The 21,719-nt window shown below is 52.6% G+C and overlaps 1 protein-coding gene across 1 annotated transcript in view; it reads right to left on the bottom strand.

The window, feature by feature from the left end:
• KCNG2 (potassium voltage-gated channel modifier subfamily G member 2) overlaps positions 1-21,719 on the bottom strand; it is a gene marked incomplete at both ends in the record, with an annotated part of 35,498 nt that continues 13,779 nt past the window's right edge. Inside the window, one exon of the mRNA XM_079718197.1 lies at positions 1-819. Within this exon, the coding sequence (XP_079574323.1) occupies positions 1-819 (819 nt within the window). The remainder of the gene's footprint in view (positions 820-21,719) is intronic.

Here is a 21,719-nt window from a genome sequence, read left to right as displayed (position 1 = left end):
TCAGGGCGGCCCCGCGGATGCCCACAGCCCGGCCATGGAGTCCCCGGCCGGGCCGGCACCGTCGGGGCCCTGCGAGCCGTCGTCCTCCGCGGCAGAGGCGCAGGCAGAGGCAGAGGCGCAGGCAGAGGCGGAGTGCGTGCTGTCCTCGCGCAGGGCGGGCTCGGGGCTGGCGGCGCGCTGCTGCTGCTGCTTGAGCTCTGAGTAGGAGCGCGAGAAGGTGTGGAAGATGGAGGTGACCGGGAAGGCCATGAGCAGGATGCCGCTGAGGATGCTGCTCAGCGCCACCACCTGCCCGGGGAGGCTGCGCGGCACCATGTCGCCGTAGCCCACGGTGGTCATGGAGATGACGGCCCACCAGTAGCTGGCCGGCACGCTGGAGAAGTCGCGGCGCGCGCCCAGCTCGCGCTCGGCCAGGTGCACGAGGGGCGCAAAGAGGGCCATGGCCACGCAGAGGAAGAGCAGGAGCAGCCCGAACTCGCGCGCGCAGCGGCGCACGGTCAGGCCGAGCGAGCGCAGCCCCAGCGAGTGGCGCGCCAGGCGCATCACGTAGAGCACGCGCAGCGCGCGCAACAGCCGCAGCGCCAGCCCCGCGCGCTCCAGCAGCTTGTTGCCGCCCGCGCCCGGCCGCGCCGCCAGGCCCACGAGCAGCGACACGTAGAAGGGCAGGATGGCCAGGATGTCGATGATGTTGAGCGGTGTCCGCAGGAAGGCGCACTTGCTCTCGGCCTGCAGCGAGCGCAGCAGGAACTCGAAGGAGAACCAGGCCACGCACACCGTCTCCAGCACGAACAGGCCGCGGCACTTGGGGGAGCACTCGCCCTGGGGGGGGATGGAGAGGGACACGTGTTGGGGGCAGGGGGGCCCGTCCCTCCCGGGCTGCCCGTCCTCCTGACGCCCACCCGTGCACATGTGCCACTGCAAGCGCAAGGGTTGCAAACCAAAAAAGCCCAATTCCTGTAAAAAAAAAAAAAAAAAAAAAACCAACAACACAAAAATTGACTGGGAGCTTGGCTTCCCACAGGAGAGCAATCAGAGCTCAGCTGACCGGCTCCCCAGCAAAACCAGAGAAAATCGTTAAAAAAACAACCATTTAAAGCCTCTGGAAACACTCCTAAGGACAAGAGAAAATGAAAAATGTATTCAAGAAAATCTGTGGAAATTGGTTTAAAAAGGAGAGTCTTTGGTGTTTGAACCGAGACTCCCCCGGCGTCCCAGCTCAGCGGGGAGGGGGCTCCAGTCCAGAAGCTGCAGCCACGAACACGGGGCTCCCTGTCCCCGTGGGCTGAGTCCCCGGGGAGTGTGGCTGGGAAAAGGGGCACCTGCTCCCACTCAGCCCCCACCCCTGCAGTGGGATGGAGGCTGTACCTTGAGAACGCCGGGACCCCAGAGCTCTCGCCCCAGCTTGTGAGGGTGGTTCCATGCCAGGAGAGACGACAGAGGGGACCTCGGCCCGCTGGCTCCCCGTCTCTCTGCAGGGCACTCAGCTCAGAGAACGGGGGTCACCAAGGAAGGAGCTTGCCACTGCCCCACCCCCAGGCCCAGAGCCCTGGCACAGAGGTGTTGTGTAGGGGAGACGCAGACTGTAAGAGAGATGCCCCTGATCACCTCCCAGAGGAACTGACTTCATTTGCAACAGAAAGTGGTGAAGTTCAAACCCAAGGGTGCTCTCAAGAGTGGTAGAGGCTGCAGGGAAGGGAAACAAGAGGACATTTGTGGACCTAATGCAGACCCAGCCTAGGCTGCGGGGCGGCCGGTCTGCAGGAGAGAATGGGGTACAGAACTGGAGGAGCCCTCCTAGGGTCAGAACAAATAGCAGCTCTGACCTCAGAACCTCTTCCATCCTAAGAGCCGCAATGTGGCTGGATTGGTTTCTAGAGGAATTTATGCCCAAGGGCCGTTGAAAACAATAGAGCAATCAGCCAGCAATTAGAGGACTTTCAAAGTTCGGTCCAGGAAAGAGACCCAAGTGCTACCAAAACCAGTGTCCTCCCAGGGTGACTGGGCCTCTGAGAGGAGCAGCGCCAAGGGCTGAACACCTGTGCGTGCACGCGTGCGTGTGTGTGTGTGTGTGTGTGTGTGTGTGTGGCAGGGGGCAGGGCAGGAACAGACTCCACTAAAATAATCCAACCAATCACTAAACAAGCAAATGACAGTAACGTGCCCTGAACTGGGGGGCAGGGGAAGGCAATATCCAGTGTTCCTAAATTGTATTGTCTAAAATGTCTAGTTTTCAATAAAAAATTATAGGACAGGCAAAGAAACAGTGAAGTATGACCCATACATCAGAAAAGAAATCAGGCAACAAAAACTGCCTATGAGAGTGACGCAACGTCAGATTTAACAAAAAGTTTCAAAATTGCCATTAGAAATACATTCACAGAACTAAGGAGAACTTGATTAAAGAAATAGTGGAGGGCTTCCCTGGTGGCGCAGTGGTTGAGAGTCCGCCTGCCAAGGCAGGGGACACGGGCTCGTGCCCCGGTCCGGGAGGATCCCATGTGCCGCGGAGCGGCTGGGCCCGTGAGCCATGGCCGCTGAGCCTGTGCGTCCGGAGCCTGTGCTCCGCAACGGGAGAGGCCACAACAGTGAGAGGCCCGCGTACCGCACACACACACACACACACAAAAGTAGTGGAATGTATGATGACCATCCATTGTATCAGATGGAGAACGTCAATAAAGAAACATTTAAAAAGAACCAAGTGGAAATTTTGAAGTTGAAAAGTACAATAACAAAAAATTCACTCTAGGAGCTCAGCAGTGGATGTGAACTGTCAGAGAAAAAGGGTTTGGTGAACTTGAAGATCGATTGGTGACGATTACGCAGGCTGAGAACAGAGGGACGCAAGGATCGTGCTGGAACCAAGGAATCCAGGTACCAGCAGGAGGGGGAGGGGAGAGGAGGAGAAGAGTGTTTGAGAAACCGTGGCTGAAAACTTCCAAATCTATTGAAAAACAAGAACCTTACACACCCAGGAAGCTCCCTGAGCTCCAGCAGGGAAAAGACATCACAGGAAAAATGCTGACCTCCAAAGACAAGGAGGAAAGCTTGGAAGCAGCAGAGACAGCGATAGGTCACCTGAGAGCTCACTCTGGTGAGATTACGCCTACGTCTCAGCAGAAAGCAGTGGGCAATGTGTTCAAAGTGCTCAGAAGACACCCAAGAATCCTACATCCAGCAACGCTGTCATTAAAAAATGGGGTGACATAAAGACTTGCCCAGATAAACAAAACAGAGCTGCCTTACAAAAACTCTAAAGGAAGGTCTTCAGGCTGAAAACCAGTGATCCCAGAGTCTTCTTAGATGTGATACCAAAAGCAGGAGCAAACAAGGTAAAATAGATGAATTAAACTTAATCAAATTTAAAACGTAATCGCTTCAAAGGACACTGTCATGGCCTGAACTGCTCCTCTTCAAAATCCTTCTGTTCAAGCCCTGACTGTTAGTACCTCGAAGGTGACTTTCTGGAGACAAGGTCTTTAAAGACAATCCGCAGAACGGGAGGATATGTTTACAAATCATATACGATAGGGACTTGTATCTAGAATATAGTAAGAATTCCTGCAACTCAACCATAAAAAAGACAACCCAATTTAAAAAATGGGCAAGGGATCTGAACAGACCTTTCTCTAAAGAAGATACACAAGTGGCCAAGAAGCGCATGAAACGGGGCTCAACACCATTAATCATCAGGGAAGTGCAGATCAAACCCACTTGAAGGTCCCACTTCACACCCACCAGCATGGCCAGAATGAAAGAGCAGACAACGAGGCGTGGCTCCCACCGGGCGTGAGGGGACCCGGGGCCTGGCACTGCCCCCACCTGGCTCATGTCCCTCTGAGTCCCCACCCAGCAAGAAGTGGTGAGCTTCCATCGCCACGCAGACCAGAGGTGAGGACCCGCCCGGTGGTCCCAACAGGGAGCAGGTCGTGGTTCAGAAGACATGTGCAGCGCTGGCCTCGGTGCCCTGAGGGCACAGAGGTGAGCAGGACCCCGCAGGGCTGCTCCCCAAGCCGGACACCAACTTGTCAACGGGGAACCTGGGGCGCCCCGACTCCCGCAGACCTCTCCGATTTGCACTTTCTGAGCCAGCCGCCCAGTGCCCAGGGCGATTTACGTGTATCGAGCGGAGTCTGGCGTTCTCACTAATGAGCTGTCTGAGCCCAGCGCCTCGGCCTCTGCATCAGTCGCCCTCCTGGTCGTGCGCCTGGAAAAACCGGCCATGTGCTTACTTCCCCGCGTGGCCCCGGACACGAGGGTGGGCCCCGGGGAAGGTCACAGCTTTAGGATAAACCCCTGAATGTCACTGGGTAGGTCCATCCTCAAACAGAGGTGATGGCGGCTCCAGCTGGATGAAGGGCTCCCACCCCATCTGGGTCTCGGACCCGCTCCGTGGGGCGCACAGGTGGAAAAGCCGAGTCCGCTCCCGAGCAGCGGGGGTGGGGGGGCGCTCCAAGCCCCGAGAGTGAGCCTGGGGCACACCCTTGTCAGGCTCTGAGAGGTCACAGCACCTCCCAGGTGGCGCTGATGCCCCGGGCCTCTGACGCCCTGGCACGGGCCCAGGACAGGAGCCAGCAGGGGCGTCCCGCTGGGCCTGGGGCCTTAGGACACAGCAGCTCCAGGAAAACTGGATTTAGGCAGGAAGACACAGCTGGGGCCACGCGGACTGACAGGGTTGGAAACCCTGGGTGGGGGAAGGGGACCCTCTGGTCGGTGAGCGGGAGGGGAGGCTGGAGCCCCGGGTCGTACCTACCTCACCTGCTCAGGACTCTGATGACCTCAGCCCAAGGGGTGCTTGGGGGTCCCGTGACCCACCGCCCCAGGAGCACCCCCGACGATGCCCCATCGTCCGGGCCGACCTTGGGCTCTGGGTCCCCCATCATCCCTGGGCCAAGTGCAGCCGCTGGCCCGCCTTCCGGTGGGCTGCGGCCACGTGTGCTGGTGGGGGGAGGGACAAAGGCCCCGGTCCCCCCGCACCCCCCCGTGCTGGAGGAGCGACCCCAGTGCACCGGCCTGGAGCCAGACCCATCCGATCCGGTGGGTCCGGGAAGAGGCGCACTGCAAGCGGCTCCCCTAGCCCCCTTAAGGACCAGCCAGGAGGCTCACTGGAGGCAGCTATTTCTGGAACTTTTAGTCCCGAAAATGACAGTGATTTATCACAATTTGACACATCTGGCCTATTTGTCCAAAACTGGGTCAGCGGTAAATCTATGTTCCGCTGGTTCACCCACTTCTGAAGGCCCCGCTGCCTGCACTTTCACTGACGCCGGTAATTAGGCCATGGCTGCCCCGCACCGGCTGCTGTGCGCCCGAGCCGAGGGGACCTTCCACACCCCGCCTGCCCGGCTCGAGGCTGGGCCCCGTCGTCTGTTCTGTGTGCCCTCTGCTCTCCCCGGGGGCGACAATCGGGGCCATACGGGGCGTCGGCTAACGGCTGCCGCCCCCCCAGCTGTCGGGGCGGGAGGGGAGGGCTCGGGTCTCGGGGGCTTGGGCGGGACACGGAGACTCCGGAGCGGTCATTTCCGGAGGGAGAGAAGGTGGGCCCTGCACCCTGGGACGGTCGTGGACGGTGGGGGACCTCAGTGTCTGGTCTCAGTGGGTGGGACCGTCTCACCTCCACACCACCCTTCGCGTCCCCCGGGGGTGTTCCCGTGAGAACTGCAGGGCCACCTCTGACCCCAGGAAGACAGCCTGGAATGTGCCAGAGCCACTCAAATGGACCAGCGACCCCCAGAGCCCAGGGAAAGGGCTCCCCATTCAGAATCACAAGCACCTTTCAGCTCCGCAGAGGAAACACAGGAGCAGCGAAGGGAATCCCAGGACCCAGAGCCCCTTTCTCTGGCTGGGCCGCTACCACACTGGAGCCCCGACCCCCTCTCGGCCCCTCCACCTCCGGCCACCCGTGGGTGCGGGGAGCTGAGGACGCAGCATCTGCCGTAAGGAACCCCTGGGCGCCGCAGGCTGGACCACGCGCGACCACCACAGGCCCGCCACTCACCGGGACCAGGTGCAGGGGGTTCTCACTGGGGGTGCAAGAGCCGGGCTGGGGGTGGGAGGCAGGGTCCCCCACAGGCAAGGGGGTTCCTGAGGAGGGGGGAGAAGGGACAGGGAGGTGTGGGTGGCCCGGGACTGGCCTCGGCGGCTGCGGAGCCCTGGGGTGGCCTGGTCGTCCTCTAGGGCAGGAGGCCAGAAGCACAGCTGTGGGGCTGAGGTGGCAGCTGGATGAGGGTGGGCAGGGCCCCCAGCACTGGAGGCGGGGCCTTCTCCCCAGGCTGCAGCTCCCCCCGCACAGCCTGCACTGGTGCCCCTCGTGGGCTCCGCCAGGGCTCCCGTGAGGCACCGCCACCTCCCCCAGGGCCCTGGGTCCTGTCTGGTCCCACGGGAGACTTCCCTTCCGGGGAAAGGCCGCAGGACACCGCACCCCCTCCCCCGGGACGGGATCTCGGCACCAGCCTGAGAGTCTGTGCGTGATGCTCCGGCAGGCGCTGCCCTGGGCACGGGGCCCCTCCCCCTCCTTCAGTTTGTTGTGCTTCTGGAAGAGGCACTGGGCATCCTTCAATTACTTGTGGCTCAGGAACCAAAGGCCAGCTGCCCCCAAGGAAGCAGCTATGTCACCGCGGCGTCGAGTCTGAGCAGACCACAGACGTGGACGCAGGGCAGCGGGCTGTGTGGCCACACTGTCCATGTCCCTGCACATCCAGAAATCTCGAGGCCACACATCGGATTCCGTGCCGGACTGCAAACCTTACGTGGACGCTATTAGCCACTGTCACCGAAAAACCAACCAAACGGAACTGCTAGCGTCCCTCCAGGGCTGTGGCAGCCTCTGGCTGGTAGACAAGAACATTTTCATGTTTATCAGAAATTGCTGAGCTGTTCCCCTCAGGAGCTCCGTAATTCACCCGCTTCCCCACCAGGCCAGGGTCACGGGGGCCACTGCCCCAGGCCAAGGATTGAGAGGGGCCCAGAACACTGGGCAGAGTATGAATCGGTACGAACGTCTCACAGATACGTCTGAAAAGCCTTCACAGGGTGCGTACCCTTCGACCTGGAAAGCCCGGTTCTCAGGGACTGTCAGACACGTGCCCGCGGGCTTTCCTGGAAGGACACGCACTCCGGTGCGGCCGGGGGCGGAGCCGCGGAGCCACCGCTGCCAACCCCGAGGCCCCCGCGCCGCCTTTTTACAGCCAGGCCGTCCCCACACCCCAACGTGGCGACCACGGATCCCTCTGCCTTTTCCAGAACGCCTCATAAACGGACTGACACGGCGTGTAGACTTTTGAGTCTGCTTTTCCCACGACGTGTCCTGAGACTCATGCTGCTTTGCTCGGCTTGCTGCACGGATGTGCCGGTTACCCCTGCACCCGTGGGTGTGCATGGCGCTGCTTTCCAGTCTGGGGCTGATGCAAGCAGCTGGGGGGCTTTCGTGGAGACACACTTCCGTTTCTCTTGGATAAATACCTAGGGGGGGTGCTGACCCCGTGTAACTGCACTCAATCATTCTACAAGCTTTTTTGTGGATTTCTTGGGAATTTTTTGTGTGTTCATAGTTTTATTGCTTCCTTTCCCATCGTATACTTGTCTTTCTTTTTCTTGCTTCATTGCACAGGGTAGGACTTCTAGAACGATGCTGACTAAATAGGCTTTATTCCCAATGGCAGGGAGAAAGCACTGTCATTTATCTTTCATCATTACATATGTCATCAGCTGTAGGTTTTTTTAAATAGGTGTTCTCCAGCAGGTTAAAGAAATTCCCTCTATTTCTAGAATTGAATGTTTTTGTTTTAATTGTGAATGGATATTGAATTTTGTCAAACACTTTCTCCACGTCTATTGAGATGACCAGATGGTTTTTCTTCTTTGCTGTGTTAATATTGTGAATTACATTGATTGATTTTCAAAAGTTGAACCAGGCTTGCTTTCCTGAAAAATTCCACTTAGTCATGATGTGTTCCCCTTTGTATACATTGCCGTACTTGATTTATTAGCATTTTGTTGGAGTTTTGCATCTATGTTCATGGGAGACACTGATCTGTGTTTTTTTTTCTTTCCTGTGGTGTCTTTGTCTGGTTTGGTGCCAGGATAATACTGGAAGGGTTCTATTTTCTGGAAGAGCTTGTGCAGAACTGGTATCATTTCTTCCTTAAACTTTTGGTAGAATTCACCAGTGAAACCATCTGGGACTGGAGTTTTCTTTTTGGAAGGTTTTAAATGATGAATTAAATTTCTGTCATCAGCAAGGTTATCTACTCGTTCTTGAATGAGTTTTGGTGACTGAACATGTTTTTAATATTTTTGTTTTATGAAACAAAAAATATAGACTTATAAAGGAAAAAACAGTATTCCTACCACGACTCATCTCCCAGGGGCAACAGTTTTCAGTTATTCCTTCTGATAGTTACTTCCATACTTTTAAATAATGTGCTTACCTGACTATTTATTGATGTATTAACTGTATACATTTCTATGACTTTGTGTAGCTGAGGATTCGGTTCTCTGACACCATCCCCACCACATCCACGATCCCTTTCCTCTAGAAACAGTGGTGTCACATGCTTTGAGGTAAAATCTGTAGCTACTAAGATAAGGTGGAGACGCTTCACTGCTGAGCCAGGTTGTGGGCTACGCTGCATTACATTCTTTTCCCTCGTAAAATGTTTTATTTTTTTCCTCAAGTTTTATGGCCCTGTTCTAAAGTTGCTTAGCTTGCTGTAAATCATGGTACTTTCTCCACACTGAAAACACACCAGACGGTTCTGTTTCCTTTCCAAGGCCTGCCTCCCCTTGCAGGGGCCTCTGCCCTCTTGCTGTGCACTGCGGTCCGCAGCGGCTCTCAGCTCCTCTCTGGTTGGGGCTCTCCGTCCACCTTGATACGCGGCGTCTCCTCTTCAGTTTACTCCATTTTTCTGCCCAAGCGCGTCCTCTGGCACCCCCGAGAGGAGGTACGCGGCGGGTACATCTTTGAGCCTTTGCATGTCTGCAGAGTCCTTACTCTACCTCCATGCCTGACTGCTCTGGCCCGATGTAGGTGACGGGCAGGAAGTCCATTTCCACTTGGAAGTCTGAAGGGGCTGCCCCATGATGTCCAAGCTTTCAGTGTTGCTGGTGAAGCTTAACACTGACACGGAGAAGTGCTTACATCTCAGTCAATGCATTTCCAACCAAAGGGACCGTGTAGCTGGCAGAGGCCGGAACCCAAACGTGGCCAGCTGGGCCTCCCGAGCCTGCCACCCTGAGGCCGCCCAGAGTTCCTCCTCGAGGTCCATCTGAGGGCCACCCCGAGGTCTGCCCCAAGCTCCTTCCCCCGAGGTCCAGCGCCGTGGGGACTGTTCACCCATCACGATTCCCTCTCTTGCGGAAGTTCTCGGGTGTCTTCTCGGGGCTGGTCAACCCAGGACCCGGGCCCTCGCGTCCCAGAGACTCGGGGTCCCCGTGTCCTCCTCTCGGTCTGCTCCTCATGATCTCCTCCCGGTGATGGCTGCCCTCCTGGATCGACCCCCGACTCCTCCCCTCCCCCCACCTCCCCACGTCGTCTCTCAGCGCCCCCTAGACGAGCGCCAACCCTTCCAACCAGGCGCTGCGATTACATCTCAGGGCCGCTCTCACCCCCACTGGCTCTGTGGACGCGGCCCTTCCCCTCGGGCCTCCACAGGTACCAGTGAGGCCCCTTGGGGTCTCCTGTTTCCTTCAAGCTCCACCCTCGCCCGTCTTTCCCGTGGGCTTCCTTTCCCAACAGGCCTCTCCTCCTCCGAAGGCCGAGACACCATGTGGAAGCTGCCTGCACCACGGGCCCGTTGGCCGCCGGGCTTCGCAGGTGAAAAGCTGGGGCGGCGGCGCGTCGAGGTCCCGATGCCGGCAGGTGGGACTCCCCGCCGTCGGGAGAAAGCGCCTCCAGAGGAGGGTCGTCCAGGTGCCCGCGGCGGGGTGCGGGGTGAGCTGAGGTCGGTCATGGGAGGCTCTCCCACACCCTACATGGCTGCACCCCAAACCTGCTCCCGGGCTCAGGGCTCCTGGGGGAGCAGGCGGCCGGAAGCAGCACCGTCGGGACAGTGGGAGCACAGGGGACAGGTCAGGCTGGCTCCACACCAGGGGCTTCTGGACACCAAGTGGTTTTGGAACTGTTCTCGGAAGGTGCGGCCCCCACGGCCCGGCCCTCACTGGACACCGACCCTGCTTTGATTTCCTAGTGAAAATAAACAGCCGGCCGCGTTTCTTCAGTAGCAGAGGCTGAGGGGTGGCCAGCGGCTCGGTGGGCCGGCGGGGGTGCAGCAGAGGCCTGGCCTGGCTGCACCTCCAGCCCCTGCTTCGTTCTCATTTCAGAGCATCAAAGATTCAGCGGCATTTGTCCTGCTAAGGAGCCTGCTGACCCTTAGACTGTGTGCCATCGCATATAAACCCAGGCGTGAGGACGAGGAGAGGAACAGGAGCCGGGCCGACTCGTAACTGCGAGGGCAGCGCTGAGCTCAGCCTGAACGCCTGTCGCCCCGGCCTGAGGGATCCGACCCCAGGGAGCGTTCCACCAAAGACCCCGAGGCTTGCAGGCTCTCCCTGTGTCTATCTAGGGTGTAATTAGACTCTTAAAATGCTCACGTCCCTTTGCTGCCTGTGTGCGCTCTGGACAGATTCTCATCCCTCCCTCCATCCATCGCGGACCTTGTGTCTGGCAAAACAGCCAAGCCAAGCTGTCGTCTGCAGCTGGGGCATCAGCAGGGTCACGAAGCCACCCTGTCACAGACTGGACACTTGAAAGGGTAAAGGGTTTGTCCTAACTAGTCACTCATTAACAGCTTTGTCTGCGGATCTCCTTTTTGCCGCCCATAAGTACCTTAAGGAAAATACTTATGAACTCATTTCACCAACTCCAAATTTATAATAGTTTGAGCTGAACTGAGGTTTATTTTTTCCGGTTACCTATGGTAACAGGCTCTTGTAGTACAAATGGATAATTAGGGGAAGGAATATTAAATCCACTTAAGAGAACAAGTGGTTAAAAAGATTAAACAGTCATTTACATAGAAATAATGAATGTACTCATTTCAAATCGTCTGCACTGAAGCAGAACTGTCAATTCACTTTCCTGGCAACAGCCCAAGAACCAGTTTTGTGGGGTCACACGGAAAGAAATGAAGACACCTTGGTTACGACGTACTCCACCCTCTGCCTGGCTGGAATGCGCCTGTCTCCCCGTTGGACCCACTGGCATCTTCTGGTCCCTCCTGGGAACGATGTGCCGGCCCAGATGCTGGAGGGGTTCAGGAACCAGACAGACCCGCAGCCACCAGCATCTTCACACTCGGAAGCCTGAGGACTGAGACCGCTCGGTGCTCACAGCTGCGAGCACGTCTGCGCTACAGGATGTTCACTCATCCTTTCAACCAGCTCACTGAGTGTGAGCACTGGGCATCCTGGCCCCAGGGCCCCGCCATCCTCGCGGGAGCGACCCACGTGAGCCGCAGACAGACACAGACGAACAAGATGATCGCAGACAGCGACACCGCCCATGAATTAGTGAAGAGGGCGTCCATCTCAGGGGAGAGCAGTTCCCAGCCACGAACCTGAACTCCATCTAGTCACAGGCAGCGGCACGAAGTGGGCAGGCACTGCTCTTCGTCTGTTCACCAATCTTAGTCCTTGTTCCTAGGGAAGCCCTCCCGCAGTGGTGGGCGTGCTCCTTCCAGGGAAGCAGGTGTGCTTCCTCCTCTCCGTCCTGTGCCGGGCTTGGTCCCACCCGTCTGTGCGGCGCCCCTGACGCACAGTTGTGCGAATCCCCCTTAGAGCCCTTGGCGGCAGCGGCTTGATCGCACCCTCCTGGCTGCTGGGTTCAGTCGCGGCCCCTCCGAGAGGGGCAAAGAGGCTACGCACAGGGCGCTGGCCCTGCAACGCTTTCTGGCTCCCGTGACCCGGGCAGGAGGCGGCTCCCAGTGCGGACCAGAAGGGCCCTCGTGCCCTGGCTTCCGTGCACTTTCTGACTGGCTTCAGCAGGAGGTGATTTTTCCCGGGAAAGCAGCCCCTCTCTGCCGACCTCAGCACATCCATCTGGCAGCCAAAGGCACAAATGCACGGGGCCAGGGGCAGGGGCCCTGCCCATCACGGCCACCTCAGCAGCGGCAGCGCTGTGGACCCGCAGGACCAGCCAAGGTTTTCTGTAGGACCCAGGGCCGTGCCAACACTGCACGGACATCCTTGGGGCAGAGGACGGAGGGTCAGGCAAGCAGGGAAGGTTGAGCGGGGGCGTGCGCAGCAGGGGGCCCCGGCCGGAGGCTGGCAGCCCCTCTTGCTCAGGAGGGGGGCAGCAGATGTGTGTCATCACACTGGGGGAACGTCCGCAGCGCACACACCGAATCAAGAACGAACAACCGCAAGCAGGTGGATGAAGACGGAAATCGTCGGAAGTATAGATGGAGGTGGAGATGCGAAAAGCCTGCTAGTGAGCGAATGCGAATTTAAAAAGCCAGAAAATGGCTTTTTTTTTTTTAAGAGCAGGCAAATTGTTATCAGGTCGCCCAGCACTGGCCGGGCCCAGGGTCCAGGGACTGCAGCCCACGAAGGCATCGCAAGGCCCCCTTGGGGCAGCATTCGGGGCGTGCGCTCACAGCCCCGCCGCCCGATGGGTACAGCTGAGGACCTAATGAGCAGAGTGGTCGAGTGGTGGAAGATCCGTTAGCACATGTGACAGGAAGGGCTGGAAACAAGAGCTGCAGGGAGGGAACGCTTAAAATTACCAAATAACGGGACTGCTCTGACGTTACTGTTACGGGAACCAAGCGGCTACTGCGCCACTTTTACAGTTCCACGAAGAGGCTTCGGGAGCAGGGGCACTGAAATGCACTCAGGCTTCAGCCATCACCTCTCATTTTACCTTCACTCTGTTCTGTGCACGGCTCTGGACCTGCCACAAGGAGCATCCCGCTGACAACCAGGAAACCGCTCCGAAGAGTGGGTACGCTTCAGGCTGGTGGGAAGCAGAGGGACAGCCCGTCTGGCAGGCACGCTGGGCGGGCGAGCGGCCTGGCTGACCGTGTCCAGGACAGGATCTGCGGTTTGGTGGCTGTTTTCTCCCAGCTCTGCACCCAACTGAGCCCACGTGGCCGCCGTTCTCACAGGAGCGCAGGGTTTATTTCTCAAGACGCTCATTGCCAGGTCATATCAGAAAACAGTAGCTCTCCCAATCCCCCCGTCTCCGCTGAGACCTTGCTCCTTGGGGCACAGCCCGCTTCCCCAGGAGCTGCCAACGTGGGGATTTCACAAACCAAGCCGACCCACTGGAGTAACTGTGACCCCCACTCACCAAGATCTTACGGGCGTTGATAAATTAGAACTTGGGGTGAAATCAACAGCACAAGCTCCTCATCTGGGAACAGCCAGTTTGCTGAGTTACAATAGCTAACGTCTTCTCGTTAAAAACATTCCTTCATGTTATACTTAATATTTCGGGCTCAAGCGAGCCTAAAATCACCTGAATGCTCAGGTCTGTTCCCGCAAACTGGCTGGTGCTGGATGAATTTTGCTGCCTTAAACGTGCAGCTTATAAAAAGCAAAATACCTCAACCCCGCGAGGGAAGTGCTGAGGCCATGGCTGGGAGAGACCCTTGATCCCCACTCATTTCCAGGCACGTTCAATGTTCTCACAGCCGCCCCGACACCGGCTGCCGTGGAGGAAGGGGGCACGGGGTCCTCTGGCACTGACTGCAACACAAGGTGACGCCCGTCCTCCCCGCCTGGGCCCAGGGACGGGCCTCCGTGGGGACGGGCTGGGTGGGGACGGGCTCAGGGAGGCCCGCTGGGCTCCACCGCTTTCTTCTCTGTCCGCTTCTCTCCCCACCCTGTCCGGGAGCGAGGGGCTGTCCGAGGGCCCAATCGAGGTGGCTGTGTCGGGGGACCAGGACTCAGGCCTCCTCAATTGAAGCCGAGGGCAGTGGCCAGTCTCTCCCCTGGAGGCCAGAGGGGGTCAGTGCAGACTTGGGGTGCGGGGGTGGCATGGGGACCCCCGGTGGCACCAGGAGGAAGGGTGGGGAAGCGACCAGAGGGCTGTTTCCTGGCACAGCGGCTTCCTGGTTGCCCTGCCCCGCAGTCTCCACACCGGCTGGGGAGACGGAGGCCCCCGCCACGGGCCTGGGTCACATCCCGAGCGCGATGAGATGCCTGCTGACAGCCACGCAGGGGCCGGTCGTCTGATTCCCCAGCTGCCCCTTCGGCCTGGCTTCCCTCTGCTCCCACTGTGACCGACAACTCCCGCTGCGTCGTTTACAGAAACCAGTGTCTGGAGAAGGAGCGTCAGTGCCTGGACGCGGCCTCGTCGCCGCCGGCCACCCCGTAGCCCGCATGTGCTTTAGCATCTTGTTTGCAAAAGGGTAAAAAGCTGTCACTTAATTCTGTGTGCAAAGCACTGTCCACAGCAGTTTCCAAGCATTATTCAATTTAACCTCAGCAGCTCTGAAGTATCTGCATTTCACAGACGAGGAAACTTTGGCTCTGAAAGGACATGGAAGTGTTGTCAGGTTTTCAGCAGTGGGTTACAAGAGCTGGGGTGGGAGCCCTGGTCTGCATTTAAGTCTGAGAACTTAACCAACACCCAGTTTTGCCTCTTTTGGTGACAGAGAAGGTGAACCAAAGGCCTTGGCTAGATTATGACAGAGAGAACCTTGGGACCAGCTTCCAGTTCTGCACGTCAAGAGCCTGGCAGTCGCTGCTTCCTCCAAACAACAACTGAAAAGCTGAACAGACTGAAAAGTCAGCAACTCTTCTTGGGTCCGTAAGAGAGGTGAGCTCATAGGGCAAATCACTGCCCCCAAAACTGGAGAGACAGACGGGTGAACGCAGGGAGTCCAGCTTCCTGGGGCAGAGACTTGAAGCTGCCATGGGAACCAGTGCCAGGTAGGAAAACCTGAACTGTGATTTGTCAATTGCTGGAGGCTCAGTGTGAACACGTCTGAGAGTTATAAGCTCCAGGGGACCCTGTCAGGGGAGGCCCTCAATATTGTGAGATTTACCACCAGGAGCTCGATGAGGTTCTCACAGTAAATATGGGAGAAAAGAAAACAAACCGGGCACTGGTTCAAGATGGCGGAGGAGAAGGACATGCGCTCACTCCCTCTTGCAAGAGCACTGGAATCACAACTGAGTGCTGAACAATCACCGACAAGAAGACACTGGAACTCACCAAAAAAGATACCCCACATCCAAAGACAAAGGAGAAGCCATAATGAGACGGTAGGAGGGGCACAATCACAATAAAATCAAATCCCATAACCACTGGGTGGGTGACTCACAAACTGGAGAACACTTATACCACAGAAGTCCACCCACTGGAGTGAAGGTTCTGAGCCCCACGTCAGGCTTCCCAACCTGGGGGTCCGGCAACAGGAAGAGGGATTCCCAGAGAATCAGACTTTGAAAGCTAGTGGGATTTGATGCAGGACTTCGACGGCACTGGGGGAAACAGAAACTCTACTCTTGGAGGCCACACACAAAGTAGTGTGCACATCAGGACCCAGGGGGAAGGAGCAGTGACCCCATAGGAGACTGAACCAGAACTACCCGCTAGTGTTGGAAGGTCTCCTGCAGAGGCGGGGGGTGGCTGTGGCTCACCATGGGGACAAGGACACTGGCAGCAGAAGTTCTGGAAAGTATTCCTTGGTGTGAGCCCTCCCAGAGTCTGTCATTAGCCCCACCAAAGAGCCCAGGTAGGTTCAAGTGTTGGGTTGCCTCAGGCCAAACAACCAACAGGGAGGGAACCCAGCCCCACCCATCAGCAGTCAAGCAGATTAAAGTTTTACTGAGCTCTGACCACCAGAGCAACACCCAGCTCTACCCACCACCAATCCCTCCCATCAGGAAACTTGCACAAGCCTCTTAGATAGCCTCATCCACCAGAGGGCAGACAGCAGAAGCAAGAAGAACTACAATCCTGCAGCCTGTGGGGAAAAAACCACATTCACAGAAAGATAGACAAAATGAAAAGACAGAGGACTTTGTACCAGATGAAGGAACAAGATAAAACCCCAGAAAAACACCTAAATGAAGTGGAGATAGGCAACCTTCCAGAAAAAGAATTCAGAATAATGATAGTGAAGATGATCCAGGACCTCAGAAAAAGAATGGAGGGAAAGATCGAGAAGATGCAAGAAATGTTTAACAAAGACCTAGAAGAATTAAAGAACAAGCAAACAGAGAAGAACAATACAATAACTGAAATGAAAAATACACTAGAAGGAATCAATAGCAGAATAACTGAGGCAGAAGAACGGATAAGTGACCCGGAAGACAGAATGGGGGAATTCACTGCAACAGAACAGAATAAAGAAAAAAAAAATGAAAAGAAGTGAAGACAGCCTAAGAGAGCTCTGGGACAACATTAAATGCAAAAACATTCGCATTACAGGGGTCCCAGAAGGAGAAGAGAGAGAGAAAGGACCCAAGAAAATATTTGAAGAGATTATAGTCGAAAACTTCCCTAATATGGGAAAGGAAATAGCCACCCAAGTCCAGGAAGTGCAGAGTCCCAGGCAGGATAAACCCAAGGAGAAACACGCCAAGACACATAGTAATCAAACTGACAAAAATTAAAGACAAAGAGAAATTATTGAAAGCAACAAGGGAAAAACAACAAATAACATACAAGGGAACTCCCATAATGTTAACAGCTGATTTCTCAGCAGAAACTCTACAAGCCAGAGGGACTAGCACGATATATTTAAAGTGATGAAAGGGAAGAAACTACGACCAAGATTACTCTACCCGGCAAGGATCTCATTCAGATTCAATGGAGAAATCAAAAGCTTTACAGACAAGCAAAAGCTAAGAGAATTCGGCACCACCAAACCAGCTCTACAACAAATGCTAAAGGAACTTCTCTAAGTGGGAAACACAAAAGAAGAAAAGGACCTACAAAAACAAACCCATAACAATTAAGAAAATGGTAATAGGAACATACATATCAATAATTACTTTAAATGTGAATGGATTAAATGCTCCAACCAAAAGACACAGGCTCTCTGAATGGATACAAAAACAAGACCCATCTATATGCTGTCTACAAGAAAACCACTTCAGACCTAGGGACACATACAGACTGAAAGTAAGGGGATGGAAAAAGATATTCCATGCAAATGGAAATCAAAAGAAAGCTGGAGTAGCAATACTCATATCTGATAAAATAGACTTTAAAATAAAGAATGTTACAAGAGACAAGGAAGGACACTACATAATGATCAAGGGATCAATCCAAGGAGAAGATATAACAATTATAGATATATGTGCACCCGACACAGGAGCACTTCAATACATAAGGCAACTGCTAACAGCTATAAAAGAGGAAATTGACAGTAACACGATAATAGTGGGGGACTTTAACACCTCACTTACACCAATGGACAGATCATCCAGACAGAAGATAAGGAAACACGAGCTTTAAATGACACAGTAGACCAGATAGATTTAATTGATATTTATAGGACGTTCCATCCAAAAACAGCATATTACACTTTCTTCTCAAGTGCACACGGAACATTCTCCAGGATAGATCACATCCTGGGTCACAAATCACGCCTCGGTAAATTTAAGAAAATTGAAATCATATCAAGCATCTTTTCCAACCACAACACTATGAGATTAGAAATCAATTACAGGGGAAAAAACGTAAAAAGCACAAACACATGGAGGCTAAACAATACGTTACTAAATAACCAAGAGATCACTGAAGAAATCAAAGAGGAAATCAAAAAATACCTAGAGACAAATTACAACGTAAACACGATGATCCAAAACCTACGGGATGCAGCAAAAGCAGTTCTAAGAGGGAAGAGGAAAGAGGGAAATCCAATCCTACCTCAAGAAACAAGAAAAATCTCAAATAAACAATCTAGCCTTACACCTAAAGGGACTAGAGAAAGTAGAACAAACAGAACTCAAAGTTAGTAGAAGGAAAGGAATCATAAAGATCAGAGCAGAAATAAATGAAACCGAAACAAAGAAAATAGCAAAGATGAATAAAACTAAAAGCTGGTTCTTTGAGAAGATAAACAAAATTGATAAACCTTTAACCAGACTCATCACGAAAAAGAGGGAAAGGACTCAAATCAATAAAATTAGAAATGAAAAAGGAGAAGTTACAACGGACACCGCAGAAATACAAAGCATCCTAAGAGACTACTACAAGCAACTCTGTGCCAATAAAATGGATAACCTGGAAGAAATGGACAAATTCTTAGAAAGGTATAACCTTCCAAGACTGAACCAGAAAGAAACAGAAAATATGAACAGACCAATCATAAGTAATGAAATTGAAACTGTGATTAAAAATCTTCCAACAAACAAAAGTCCAGGACCAGATGGCTTCACAGGTGAATTCTGTCAAACATTTAGAGAAGAGCTAACACCCATCCTTCTCAAACTCTTCCAAAAAACTGCAGAGGAAGGAACACTCCCAAACACATTCTATGAGGCCACCATCACCCTGATACCAAAACCAGACAAAGATACTACATAAAAAGAAAATTACAGACCAATATCACTGATGAATACAGATGCAAAAGTCCTCAACAAAATACTAGCAAACATGGCTTCCCTGGTGGCGCAGTGGTTGAGAGTCCGCCTGCCGATGCAGGGGACACGGGTTCGTATCCCAGTCCAGGAAGATCCAACATGCCGTGGAGCGGCTAGGCCTGTGAGCCATGGCCACTGAGCCTGTGCGTCTGGAGCCTGTGCTCCGCAACGGGAGAGGCCACAACAGTGAGAGGCCTGCGTACCACAAAAAAAAAAAAAAAAAAAAAAACACTAGCAAACAGAATCCAACACGTTAGAAGTATCATACACCATGATCAAGTGGGATTTATCCCAGGGATGCAAGGACTCTTCAATATATGCAAATCAATCAATGTGATACACCATATTAACAAACTGAAGAAGAAAAACCATATGATCATCTCAACAGATGCAGAAAAAGTTTTTGACAAAATTCAACACCCATTTATGATAAAAACTCTCCAGAAAGTGGGCAGAGAGGGAACCTACCTCAACATAATAAAGGCCATATACGACAAACCCAGAGCAAACATCATTCTCAATGGTGAACAACTGAAAGCATTTCCTCTAAGATCAGGAACAAGACAAGGATGTCCACTCTCACACTATTATTCAACATAGTTTTGGAAATCCTAGCCACAGCAATCAGAGAAAAAGAAATAAAAGGAATACAAATTGGAAAAGAAGAAGAAGTAAAACTGTCACTGTTTGCAGCAATGATACTATACATAGAGAATCCTAAAGATGCCACCAGAAAACTACTAGAGCTAATCAATGAATTTGGTAAAGTTGCAGGATACAAAATTAATGCACAGAAATCTCTTGCATTCCTATATACTCAGAAAGAGAAATTAAGGAAACAATCCCATTCACCATTGCCACAAAAAGAATAAAATACCTAGGAATAAACCTACCTAAGGAGGTAAAAGACCTGTATGCAGAAAACTATAAGACACTGATGATAGAAATAAAAGATGACACAAACAGATGGAGAGATATACCATGTTCTTGGATTGGAAGAATGAATATTGTGAAAATAACTATACTACCCAAAGCAATCTACAGATTCAGTGAAATCCCTATCAAATTACCAGTGGCATTCTTTACAGAACTAGAACAAAAAATCTTAAAATTTGTATGGAGACACAAAAGACCCCAAATAGCCAAAGCAATTTTGTTTTTTTTGTTTTTTTGCGGTACGCGGGCCTCTCACTGTTGTAGCCTCTCCCACTGCGGAGCACAGGCTCCGGACGCGCAGGCTCAGAGGCCATGGCTCATGGGCCCAGCCGCTCCGCGGCATGTGGGATCTTCCCGGACCAGGGCACGAACCCGTGTCCCCTGCATCGGCAGGCGGACTCTCAACCACTGCGCCACCAGGGAAGCCCGCCAAAGCAATTTTGATGGAAAAAAACGGAGCTGGAGGAATCAGACTCCCTGACTTCAGACTATACTACAAAGCTACAGTAATCCAGACAATATGGTACTGGCACAAAAACAGAAATATAGATCAATGGAACAGGATAGAAAGCCCAGAGATAAACCTATGCACCTATGATCAACTAATCTATGACAAAGGAGGAAAGGATATACAATGGAGAAAAGACAGTCTCTTCAATAACTGGTGCTGGGAAAACTGGACAGCTACATGTAAGAGAATGAAATTTGTATGGTCTGCAAACACCATACACAAAAATAAACTCAAAATGGATTAGAGACATAAATGAAAGACTGGACACTATAAAACTCTTAGAAGAAAACAAAGGAAGAACACTGTTTGACATAAATCACAGCAAGGTCTTTTTTGATTCACCTCCTAGAGTAATGGAAATAAAAACAAAAATAAACAAATGGGACCTAATGAAACTTAAAAGCTTTTGCAAAAGAAAGGAAACTACAAACAAGACGAAAAGACAACTCTCAGAATGGGAGAAAATATTTGCAAACGAATCAACAGACAAAGGATTAATCTCCAAAATATATAAACAGCTCATGCAGCTCAATCTTAAAAAAACAAACAACCCAATAAGAAAATGGGCAGAAGACCTAAATAGACATTTCTCCAAAGAAGACATACAAGAGGCCAAGAGGCATATGAAAAGCTGCTCAATATCACTAATTATTAGAGAAATGCAAATCAAAACTACAATGAGGTATCACCTCACACCAGTTAGAATGAGCATCATCAGAAAATCTACAAACAACAAATGCTGGAGGGTGTGGAGAAAAGGGAACCCTCCTACACTGTTGGTGAGAATGTAAATTGATACAGCCACTATGGAGAACAGTATGGAGGTTCCTTAAAAAACTAAATATAGAATTACCATATGACCCAGCGATCCCACTACTGGGCATATACCCAGAGAAAACCATAATTCAAAAAGACACATGCACCCCAATGTTCATTGCAGCACTATTTACAATAGCCAGGACATGGAAGCAACCTAAGTGTCCACTGACAGGCGAATGGATAAAGAAGATGCGGTACATATATACAATGGAATATCACTCAGCCATAAAAAGGAATGAAACTGGGTCATTTGTACAGATGTGGATGGATCTAGAGACTGTCATATGGAGTGAAGTAGGTTAGAAAGAGAAAAACAAATACCGTATATTAACGCATATGTATGGAACCTAGAAAAATGGTACAGATGAACTGGTTTGCAGGGCAGAATAGAGACACAGATATAAAGAACAAACGTATGGACACCAAGGGGGGAAAGTGGCGGGGTGGGGGCGGTGGTGGGACGAATTGGGAGATTGGGATTGACATGTATACACTGATGTGTATAAAATAGATAAGTAATAAGAACCTGCTGTGTAAAAAATAAATAAAATTAAAAAAAAGAAAACAGATGGCAAATAAGCACGTGAAAAGATGCTCCACATCATATGTCATCAGGGAAATGCAAGGTAAAACAACAACGAGACACCACTCCACACCTATTAGCATGGCCAAAACCCAGAGCACTGACAACATGAAAGGCTGGTGAGGATGTGGAGCAACAGGAACTCTCATCATTGCTGGTGGGAACGCAAAAATGGTGCAGCCACTTCGGAAGACACTTTGGTGCTTTCTTAAAAAACTAAACATAGTTTTACCAGACGATCCAGCAATCGCACTCCTTGGTATTTATCCAAAGGAAACGAAAACTTATGTTCACACAAAAACCTGCACAGAGATGCGTATAGCAGCT

The sequence above is a fragment of the Hyperoodon ampullatus genome (assembly GCF_949752795.1).
Source record: "Hyperoodon ampullatus genome assembly, chromosome: 13".
NCBI classification, from domain to species: domain Eukaryota; kingdom Metazoa; phylum Chordata; class Mammalia; order Artiodactyla; family Ziphiidae; genus Hyperoodon; species Hyperoodon ampullatus.
The sequence above is the reverse complement of the archived record's forward strand: the minus strand, read 5'-3'. Positions and strand labels throughout refer to the sequence as shown.